The 11376-nt window shown below is 46.3% G+C and overlaps 1 protein-coding gene across 1 annotated transcript; it reads right to left on the reverse strand.

The window, feature by feature from the left end:
* Positions 1–945: 945 nt before the first annotated feature.
* On the reverse strand, positions 946–4347 carry ID4 (inhibitor of DNA binding 4). The gene is made up of 3 exons (XM_086370107.1): positions 3488–4347; positions 3027–3085; positions 946–2460 (listed from the first exon to the last, which is right to left on the reverse strand). Exons 1-2 carry the CDS (start codon positions 3935–3937, stop codon positions 3041–3043), a joined length of 495 nt encoding a protein of 164 aa, XP_086226233.1. The 5' UTR covers positions 3938–4347; the 3' UTR covers positions 946–2460; positions 3027–3040.
* Positions 4348–11376: the final 7029 nt, after the last annotated feature.

The following is an 11376-nucleotide window of genomic DNA, read 5'->3' on the forward strand; positions in this document are numbered from 1 at the left end:
ATCCATAATACTTTTTTCCCTTTTAGTGGTTCTTCATGCCCCAAATATGAAATTAATTAAGGAGCAAGACTTATCTTCAAAAATCAAGAATATTCATTTTGAGATGTACAATCTCCCAGCATAAGTTTAAGCTCTGCTTAAAAACTTAGGTAGGATATGGTAGTTAGGCCTGACAAATGCCTAACTCCAACCAACAGAGCACATGTGACTTGCTTCCTACTGAAATTAAGCTGCCAAATAAAAAGGAGGGATTGTCCCCTTTCTTAATAACAAAGAATGCAATCGTTAGAATTCTTCAGACTTGGAATTCCAGCAGTGTTCTTGTGTTTTCCTCGATGTGTGACAAGAATGAATAATATAAAAAATAAAAATAAACCTCATCTAAACAAGTGGTCCTTTGACTTTGTAAGTCTCAACATCAAATACATCAAATTCTAAAAATACCTAAGACCAGTGAAATGTCAAAGCTGAGGGGGTAACATGATGGAGATAGGGGACAGATTTTTTAAAATCTTTACATTTTTTGGAATCTATCAGCATTAACTTTGTTCATTTCTGTTGAGATATTGCCATTTCAACCGACTACTAGAGGCCATATTTCATATTCATATAAATATTTGACTTTGACCTCATAAAAAGTCCCTTGGGTTTGTAATACTTTTATTCTTGTATAAGCTGAAACAAATCCTTTCCTTTTAAAAATCAAACAGACCACGTTACACACACAGTTGACTAACTATTTACAAAGCACCCAATTAAATCCTACTTAATTCTCTCTCACTCTAAAAATTCCATCTAACTGGTGTGTAGAGCACTGATCACATTAAATGTATAATGTTCACAAGCCCTGACAGTCCTATCTAACCCAGAATATACTACCTTCCTTCAAGAGAAAAGAAAGTCTTAAAAATAAGTGTTAAGGTTTTGAAGAAATGAGACCAGAAATCACGGTACAAGACAGATAAATCTACTTTAATATTCACATGTAAAAGTTACACATCACAAGAGATTGGACAGTAGTTTAGCAGTTAACTAACATAGCTATAGTGAAAATCATTTTTATAAAAAAATAATCTAGATGCGGTCATCAGAATTTTTGGTCTACTTAAGTTAATGTTTGAAGATCGACTTTTATCCCTGCTTGAAGGATTTGCCATTATGCCTTAAAAATTTTTTTTTTCTCCCACTGTTGCCTATTAATATTCTTTGGAGGAAGGAAAGCAGAAAGTGTTCATTGCCAAGAGTTTGTCCTTTGGTAGCAAGCAGAGAACATTTTTCATTTCTATGATTTAAATAATCTGTACAGACATGAAACTCAGTGACATTAAGCTTTAGTGTAAAATGAAGAATGATAAGCATTTTTCCACTTTGATAAAACAGTAGATTTCATAAACTCATCAGGATCCAAGCATTTCCCCATCCCGTAAGCAAAATCATTCCGAATCCATCTTGACCTCCGTTAAAAAAGGAAAAACAAACACTTACTCTTTATATATTACACTATCAAACCCTGTACTTAAAAACTGATAAAGCGCATTTTCCACATGTAGGCTTCAAATACAAAGATTTCGATCTAGGTTAAAGAAAACACATTTGAATGGACTCAGAACAAGTTTATTTTGTGATTAAACATCTCATGCAGTCATGCAGGATCACTAGCTATAACTGTTACTTCCGAGTCTACAGGACACCAGGCAAAACAAAAACAAATTAAGAGCCAGACCAAACAGAAAAGACATTCAAGATTATCAAGAGCTCTTCAACTGAGCTGAAAAATAATTTTCCAAAAGAAATATTCCCACAGATTAAAAAAAAACACACACATAATATTTACAAAAAATATTTAATTAAAAATATCTTATAATTACAGTAGTCTATTAAAGCATATACTTTCTCACACTTATAGAGCATCTCTATATATACATGGTATGAAATGTCACTCAGTTATCTATACAATATGTAACATTCTTGCAGGGAACACAAAGTTCCCTGCCCCCGTATAAACATCTATTTTAAACAATAGATGTCAAAAAAAAAAAAATATCTACAATGCTCTGGTATATTAGTAAAGCTTCAAAACAAAAATTGAGCTCCTTGGTCACAAAGTCGGTTTCTAACAGTCGGATTTACTCTTGATTCTTCTATTTATCAGTCCTGTCACACTTAAGCTTAAAAGTTTAACTGCACCTCCAAAAAACACAAAAATGTACAATTCACAGCGGTTATAAATGGGACAAAAGAGAATACGTATGTAGAATGTTTATGAACGTGCAAAAAAGTTTTAACAAAGATGAAAAGTTTTATTTTTCTTCCCTCTCTCTTGGAATGACGAATGAAACGTTTCTAAGATTTTCTGATCTTTTTGTTATTTTTCCTTCCTCCGCTTGGCTTTTTCTCTAACTTCTGCTCTCTCCCCCTCCCTCTCTAGGGCTCCTGGCTCGGGCTCAGGCGGCCGCACACCTGTGGAAGAGCAATGAATAGAGGGGGTGTGTGAACCTTCCCGCTGCAGACTAACTGGCGCCACCGACCAAACTCAAGACATGCTTGATCAACAACCCAAAACAAACCACCGGGTCAGACTACACCCGCAGTCCGCCGCCCGGCCCGGCGCCGTGCAAGCAGTCGCGAGCCCCCGGGAAGCCCGCGCAGGGCACCCACTCCGGGGACCCTGCCTGCGTCCTCTTTCGTGGGTGTCAGGCTGCACGGGGCGGGGGGGGGGGAGGTGCGGCGCATTGGGCCCCACGCCCACGAGGGTACCCTCACTTCGGCGAGGAGACCGGCCGATCACTGGGGGCGGCGGGGACACGAGCTGATCCGTCCCCCAGTTCTCGAAGCTAAGTACGGGTTCACTTAGTAACTGGGTGGCAGAGAGAGAGAGGTGAATCTTCCTTGGGAATCTGCCCTCAGAAATGCTGGGGCGGGGGGTGGGGGGACGGCAAAGAACACCACTGTGCCTGACACCGGAAGGCCCTGGGGACGGGGTGTCTCTGGTGACCGGCCACCCGAGAAGGGAAACGCGCGCTCACCTGGGACGCGCGGCTCAGCGGCAGAGAATGCTGTCGCCCTGCTTGTTCACCGCGCCGGCCTGGAACAGCAACCGACACCGAGGGAAAGGTTAGCGGGCGCCCCCACCGCGCTCCTCCCGGTCTTCCTCATCGGTTCCCGGAACCCAGGCTGGCCCGCCGACGCATGCCCCGACCCCAGCCTGCAGCCCCAGGGGGAGACTCCCCTTCCGCGGGGGGGACATGGACTTGACAGCCCAGGAGGCGCCCAGCCCTGGTCCCCGCCCCGCGCGCCCACCCGGCCGGCCCCCAAGCTCGCTGCACCCTGCCCGCCGCCTGCGGCGGCGGCGGCCCCCGGAAAGAGCGGCAGGACGAACTGTCACTCTCCGCCGCCCCTGCCCCGGGGAAAGGGACCGCCCGCGTGCCTCCACCCGGCCGTCGCCTTCCCCGCGGACCCCCGCCGCATCCGCCCCGGGGCCTCTCACCGGGTCGGTGTTGAGCGCGGTGAGAGGGGTCCGCGGCGGCGCGGCCGGGCACGTCCCGGCCGGGAGGTGCGGCGGCGCGGGCGGCGGCGGCTGCCTCAGCAGAGCCGGGTGCGTCTCCAGCGCCAGCTGCAGATCCAGGATGTAGTCGATAACGTGCTGCAGGAGCTCTACTTTGCTGACTTTCTTGTTGGGCGGGATGGTGGGCACCAGCCTCCGCAGGCGGCTGTAGCAGTCGTTCATATCGCACTGCAGGCACAGCGCCGGCTCGTCGGCCGCCGCCTCGGCCGCCTTGCAGCGCGCGGCCGCCGCCGCCGCGGCCGCGGCCGCCGAGCCGCCCAGGCTGTGGCCGTGCTCGGCCAGGCAGCGCAGCGCCAGCTCGCCACCGCCGCCGCCGCCGCAGCCCGACGGCGCCTTGCGGCCCGAGGGGCGCACCGGGCTCACCGCCTTCATCGCGCGCGCCCTGCGCCCTGAGCGAGCGGACCCGCTTGGGCGAGCGAGCGAGACAGGCAAGCTCCGACCCCCTCCCCTCGTCCGCGGCCGGCTCCTCTCCCCTCTCCTTCGCGCCCCGCGCGCCCGCTCTGCGCTCGGGGCACCGGAAAGCTCTGGGCGATCGCGCGCCCAACAATTGACCGGAGAATCGCTCTGGGCGACAGCGGGCGACACTCGGCCGGGACCAAAAGGCAAGGAAAAAAAAAAAAAAATCAAAGGCGCCGGAAAGAAAGCAGCCCACCGGGCGCCCGAGTCACTCCCTTCGGACCTCCGACTACAGCCGGCCCGCCGCTGCGGCCGCACTCCCCCGAGCCCGAGGGGTCCCCCGCTCCTATCTCAGACTCACAACCGCACCTCCTCTCCGCTCCGGCCCGGCCCGCCGCGCAGCTGTATTTATAAGCCGCGCGCTCCGGGGGCGGGGCCAGAGCGCCGGCCGGGTCGCCGAGCGAGCGAAAGCGGAGTCCGGGCTGGGCTCCGGGGGGCGGGTGCGCGGAGGGAGGTGGCGAGGGCGGGGGCTCCGGGCGATGCCGGGGGGCGGGAGCCGGGCAACCCGAGTGGAGGGGTGGGCGGGGGGCCGGGAGTGCCCAGCCAATCAGGCGGACGGTGCCACCTCAGGGAATGACGCTCGGGCCAATGGGAAGGGCACTCCATTCCGTCAACGCCGTGGGTGGGGGCTCTGAGAACCGAGAGCTGGGTGGGAGTCGGGCCAGGGTGGTGTGTGCCCTAGGGAGGCGAAAAGAGAGGGAGAAGTTAATTGCGAAGAGCTGCGGGAATGTACGGCTGGAATTCACTCTCCCCCCCGGCTTAGGCGGTGGAGGGAGCGCCCGGGCCCTGCTCGAGGCTCTCCTGCCACTGCTAACAGCCTGGCGCCCGAGGACCGTCCACCACCCATCCCTCCATCCCTGGATTTCAGCGCCTTAAGAAGGACGCTGTTCTAGAAGGCACGTTCGTTCTCCTGTTTCCCCACTCCCGTTTCTTTCTTCAGCTTTTCCCAACTGCCGAAACCATAATGATGGAATGGAATGCGTAGCCTTTCCGTGCCTGTTTTTAAAACGTTAAAGCTTGAGGGGTGGGGGGTGGCGGGTGGGGAGGGGGAAATGGAAAAGAAGGCCGAATGCACATTTTTGGTGAAGGGACGTATAAATAAACCGAGACGTCGTAGGGTTTTTCTTTTACCCATCTAGATGCAAAAGTGGGCTCAAGAAATGCAATTGCCTTGAACATTAAATTAGAGCACGTAAATATTAAAAATGCATGGGCACGGAGTATTTAAAATTCCACCATGACATATAATATTAATCCGTTTTATGTAAAATTCATACCTGTAACATAATGTAGGCCATTAATGCACTGCTTCACGTATGAGTCATCGTACCCCGCTTCAAATAAGATACTGAGACTGTCCAGTCTCCTCCTTTTGCAACGAAGTATTGAAATTCACACTTCGGTCCCAGTAGTCCTGCTTGGGCCCCATCCTGCAGAAAAGTCTGCTAATTAAAGACGTTCCTGTGTTAGATTTCTAATGGGAAAGCTGTCCTTCAGTGGCTCAAAACAAAACTGCACAGTGAACTTTTATAGGGCCTTGTGTGTACTCTGCAAGAAAAACTTGAGCCCTTCAGATAAGAAATGAGCGTGAAAACCCTGTCAATAGGGACATGAATTCTGTATGCCTTTAGCTTGCAAACCTCCCACCTTTAGACAAGCTAGGAGATGAATTAGCTCTAGAATTTTCTTAATTTATGTACCTTATATAAATAAGCACCTTCATTTTTATAGATAATTGAAAGAAAGGGACATGGACCTCATTTCTTCCTGTCTACCCTCTGTAAGGAAACCCTCCCTTCCTTCCCAGAACTGAAATACCTGAATCGGGCGGGAATTTTGTTTAGCCACGTGGGTACTTTATGACTATGGCTTTGCTGTTTCTCCAGAGTACATTCCTTTTTCCTGATGAAGTGAGGAGTGACTGTTTAATGCTGGTTTCACAGGGAGAGGCAATAGCCCTCCTTGCCCCTAAATCCTTATATGTTAAGATCTCTGATGTTTGTTTGGAAGTGAGTAACATTCTCATTTATTGATTCTTAATGTGCACAGCTAGATGGTCAGCATGCAATTATCAAATGCTACTGCTGGTAAGTCGCTTCCGTCGTGTCCGACTCTGTGCGACCCCATAGACGGCAGCCCACCAGGCTCCCCCGTCCCTGGGATTCTCCAGGCAAGAACACTGGAGTGGGTTGCCGTTTCTGTCTCCAATGCATGAAAGTGAAAAGTGAAAGTGAAGTCGCTCAGTCGTGTCTGACTCTTAGCAACCCCATGGACTGCAGCCTACCAGGCTCCTCCGTCCTTGGGATTTTCCAGGCAAGAGTACTGGAGTGGGGTGCCATTGCCTTCTCCGAGAAAAGCAGAATTAGAAAACCCAAAAGAAGATTCGCTTCTAAATACAGGCATAGTTTTATAAATGCTTGAAAGTGTTAGCCATTCAGTGGTGCCTGACTCTTTTTGACGCCAGGGACTGTAGCCCTCCAGACTCCTGTCCATGGGATTTCCCAGGCAAGAATACTGGAGTGGGTTGCCATGCTCTTCTCCAGGGGATCTTCCCAACCTGGAGATTGAACCCGGGGTCTCTTGCATTGCAGGCAGATTCTTTACCATCCGAACCATCAGGAAAGTATAACTGATTAAATTGATATAAATAAACACAGAGTGAATATTGCCATTTTAGATAGAAAGCTGGGCAAGGGAGCCCTTCTGGGTGCAAGTGATTCCCTTGGAGCCAGTCACATCAGCAGATAATAATAAAGGATCTACCTACAGATGTTTTGTTCCACTGATTTTTTTCTCTCTTTCTGAGAGTTTAAAAACTGCTCCTGAATTAAGAACCTATGATTTTTCTGTTTGAAAAAATTTGTGTGCTGATATGCCCAGGGTACCCTCACAATTCACAACTTTTCATATTCTAGGTTGATTAGAATTAAAATTTAAGTTTCAAATAGGTAACACTAAGGGACAATCATATCCATCTTTTTGAACCTGGTGAAATCTCCTGAAAGCCATGCCCTGGGTGTGGCAGGTGCCAAATACCGAAGTTTCAGGTTTTGTTGGGGTTGGTCTGTGTGTGACTGTCTTAAAGTCAGAGAGGCTGAGTAACTGTTGGACTCTAACGGGTAAGTTAAAGGAATGTACTCTGGCCACAGGATCAAGAACTCTCAGGAAAAATGTGATCTCCAGCTCTTAGCGCAGAGGGGGCAGAAATAGTCATTGTATTCTTCTTTGTGAAGGTGGAAAGGCAGCAAGACAGTAAAAAAAAAAAAAAAAAAAAGTCAATCACAGTTCTACCTAAAACATTATACTGTTGAAAGGAGGGAGATACGCATCCTGAGCCTTTTGACCCAGGAAACTAGAAAGTACTAGGAGCTACGCAGTATCTGTTTTCGATTTTTAGACACAATCACTTATGTGACGTCAAAGCTAAAGTCTCCAAAGACTCCGGACACCGCTAGTTCAAAACAGAGTTTACTCAGCAATTGCCAGCTTCTGTAGCAACCTCACGAGCTATATTATTTCTGCCGGAAGTTCGGTTTCCCATGACTCTTCCCTTTCACTTCAAACTGCTGCCCTTGCGCTTGTAAAAAGTAAGGCAGACAAGCCAAAAGCCCTTTGCTGTGAAAATGCTGGAGACTCCTAAAACACCGCAATGGAAACCAGGGGTGAAATATTCAGAGGAGAGTTGCTGGGGAGTCCTGGTGACCAGAGTGATGTGTACACCCCTTCCTCCAGACAAAGGGGTCTGCAGCCCTTTCTGGGGTTGCTGTCTAGATGCTAATCAGACCCTTGCTGAACTGCAACACCCAGGCTCTCAGAACTCACAATTGCCCTGTGTTTACATGAAGCATGGGTATCCAAGCATATTGTGCTATTCAGCCCCAATGCCTTTTTAGGACTTGATATTTCTCTCTCCATGGCCTGCAGTGAAACAGTGGGTGGGCTCAGGCACACAGATAAACATGAGCGTTCCCATGCTTTGGTCCCTCTCTGGATGTAAGTGGTCACTGAATGAGGCCCATGCATTCTTTCTGGGCATAGGAAACCATGCTGTACTTTGCTGCAGGAATGTCCCTTGCTGCAAAAGAGAAAATCGGGCAATGAGGCAGTTCAAATCAAGGCTGCTTTATCTGGCACTAAGCTTTATAAACTTACTTGTGCTACCCTTGGACTGCTGATACTGGTCCCGGAAACACTGATAACCGCTGGGTTTACCTGGCCTTGGAAAAGGCTTATAGGAAGAGGACTTTGTATACTGAACATAGTTGGGCAGTCGTGGCCATCAACAATGCCCACTTCGGGAAATTTTCAAGGTAGTCAGTTGAAATAAGTTGTAGGTGATTTTTTTTTTTAAATCCCCCCTCAGATAAATTAAGGACAGAAAATGAGAAGACACAAATGTCATTTGTTTTTACTGTAGGAGACATCAAGAACGTGGCCTCAAAATCAGACAGCCTGGACTCCAGTACTTTGGCTCCTTGATTTACTAGTCTTATATCGTTAAGCCAGATTCTTAAATTCTCGTATCTTTTTTTATATGAGATGAAGCTAAAACTGTATCTACTTTATAAGGTATTTATTATATATATATGTGAATTTATATAAAGTTTTTAGAACACTGGCACATGATGTGTACAATGTTCAAATTTATTATTTTTGATAAATAGTTCCTCCCAGTTTGTGGCTTATCTTTTCGTTCACTTAATCTTTTGAGAACAGAAGGGTTTAATATTGATGACGTTCAGTTTATCAATTTCTTCTTTTAGGGATCGTCCTTTTGGTATTGTGCCTATTTAAGGAATCTTTGCATAACTCAAGGTAACAGGTTTTCTCCTATGTTTTCTTCTAGAAGCTTGATAATTTTTAGGTAGGGTTGGTTTCACAGGCCTGCAACCTGTTCAGTAACACAGGGTCGCGCATTTAGAAGGGCCCCATGTTTGGGCTAATGTTCTGCCATTGCTGTTTTGAAATTCTCAGTAATTTCTGAACGGGGGCCCTGTGTTTTCATTTTGCTTTGGGCCCATTCAGGGCTGGTTTTATGTTTTATCTTTAGGTCTGTGATCTGTTTTCAGGTTCCTTCTATATGTTGCTTAAGATATGGATTGAACTTAATATTTTTGCCTCTGCATATCCAGTTGTTCTAGCATGCTTCATTGAAAAGGCTATCCTCTTTCCATTGGATTGCCTTTGCACCTTTGTCGAAAGTTGATTGCATGTATGATGGGTTTATTTCTGGCCTCTGAATCCTGATCTACTGGTCTATTTGTCTGTTTTTACACTGTGACCACACTATCTTGATTATACAGCTTTATAAGTCTTGTAATCGGGTCCTGCCGATCGGCTGATCCGTCAGCTTTGCTCTTCTTTTTCAGAGTTATTTGGCTATTCTGGAGTTGTTGCGTTTCCATGTGAAAGTTAAGAATCTGTGAATTTTTTCAAGAGAGGACTTGTATCCAAAATATATAAAGAACGTGTACCCAGATTATATAAAGAACTCTCAAAACTCATGAATAAGAAAACAAACAACCCAGTTAAAAAATTGACACAAGGCTCCGTAAGACCAGTGAGTGAGTGAAGTCGCTCAGTCGTGTCTGACTCTTTGCGACCCCATGGACTGTAGCATATCAGGCTCCTCTGTCCATGGGATTTTCCAGGCAAGGGTACCCACTAAGTAAAATAGACAAATGATAAATGAGCACACGAGAAGATGCTCAGAGTCACTGATCATTTGGGCTGTGCTTCAAAAGTATAAGGAGATACTGCTACACTCTTGTCATACTGCTAAAATTAAAAAGATTGAACATGCTGAATATGGGTGAGGTTGTGGAACAACTGTAACTCTCTGTACTGCTGATGGGAAAATGTAGAAGGAGGAAAATCACTTTGGAAAACAATTTAGTAAGTTCTTAGAAAGTGAAATATACACATGCCATTTGACTCAGCCATCCCCCTGCTAGGCACCTATCCAAGACAGATAAAATCGTATATCCAGGGGCCATGAAGGGGCATGAGAGTGATGGATATGTTTATTATCTTAGTGGTGGTAATAGTTTCACAGATGTGTATTGAAACTAAGTTGTACAACATATCTGTATCTATTGAATGCCAGTTATGTCTCCATAGAGCTGTTTAAAAGTATTAATTTTAAAAATTAACTTTCAAATCTCAGAAGAGTTCCTTCTATGAATCCACCAGGGTTTGTTTTCTAACTTCTACATGTGGGCATTTTATGGTCTCTCTCTGTCTTTCCTTTAAACTCTGTATCAAATTGCTCTCAGGCAGGGGTCATAGCATTAACTGAATGCTGGTGAGACACTGTCCAAAGCAGTCATGAGACATATATTGCTTTAATGTATCAGCTGTCATGGTAATGCATTAACATATTCAGTCACTTACTGGAAGTGGGCTCTGCTAAACCCACATCCACTCCTCGCTGGTTCATGACCTGTTCTGTTGTGACGTGGGTTTTTGAGGCTCTGAGGAGGAGACTCAGCCTGATTATTTGAAATACTTTTCTCTTTTGCAAAAACTAAAGCTATGTTCTGGTCTCTCATCTCTGTTTCACCTCAGTTGTGACCTCTTCGGTCTCAATGATCCCAGATTAGCTGCTGTCTTGGGGCAAATGCACACTGGGTGGAGAAGATAAGATGCTTCATAACTCTGCTTTCAGGATGGCCTAGCATTTTTTCCTCTTCACTGTTTCCTTCGCAAGAAAATACACAATGTAACAGGATTAGATGCATTCACTTCCAGAGCAGGGAGCACGAATTCCCAGCAGGCACCGTGTTTTTGCTCTTAAAATCCTGTGGCTCCATCAGTAGCCTCAGCTTCTCCACTGGCCAAGAGGAGGGATGGAGTAAGGATTCGCTGCTTTGAAAGCCCCAGGAGAAAAGTACACTTGTGCATAACAGACACCGATGTCCATCAGTGTCTATGCCATCATTGAAACGGATAAAATGATTAGGGAGAGGCCAGAGAGAACAGGTTCTCGCTTTAGCTCATCATTATCATTTATAGAGAAATTTGAAACATTATTTGTTTGTTTATTTACTATTTAAAAATTTTGTCCCAATAAATATTGATATATGTCCCTCTGCCGCATTCTTTCTTGGAGCAGGTAATAATGCAAGACTTTGCTAATAGTCTGTTCTGTTCATGGCATAAATCATGGCTAGACCTCACTGATGGAGGGATTTTAGTATTTCTTTTTTTATTATTTTAAAATATTTATTTTTATTTATTTATTTGACTGTGCTGGGTCTTTGTTGCATCATGCAGGATCTTTAGTTGTGGTATGCCAACTCTTAGTTGGAGCATGTGGGATCTGGTTTCCTGACCAGGGATCGAACCAGGGGCTT

Source organism: Bos grunniens, chromosome 23 (assembly GCF_055505025.1).
Source record: "Bos grunniens cultivar Pamir isolate PY7600 chromosome 23, Bosgru_T2T1.0, whole genome shotgun sequence".
In the NCBI taxonomy this organism is placed as follows: domain Eukaryota; kingdom Metazoa; phylum Chordata; class Mammalia; order Artiodactyla; family Bovidae; genus Bos; species Bos grunniens.

What these genes read in the sequence shown, in the direction of transcription:
- ID4 (XM_086370107.1), bottom strand. Translation starts at nt 3,937, where the DNA reads ATGAAGGCGGTGAGCCCGGTGCGCCCCTCGGGCCGCAAGGCGCCGTCG. An exon ending in CCGCGCTCAACACCGACCCG is followed by an intron (nt 3,086 to 3,487) that starts GTGAGAGGCCCC and finishes TTGCTGTTCCAG; the next exon opens with GCCGGCGCGGTGAACAAGCA.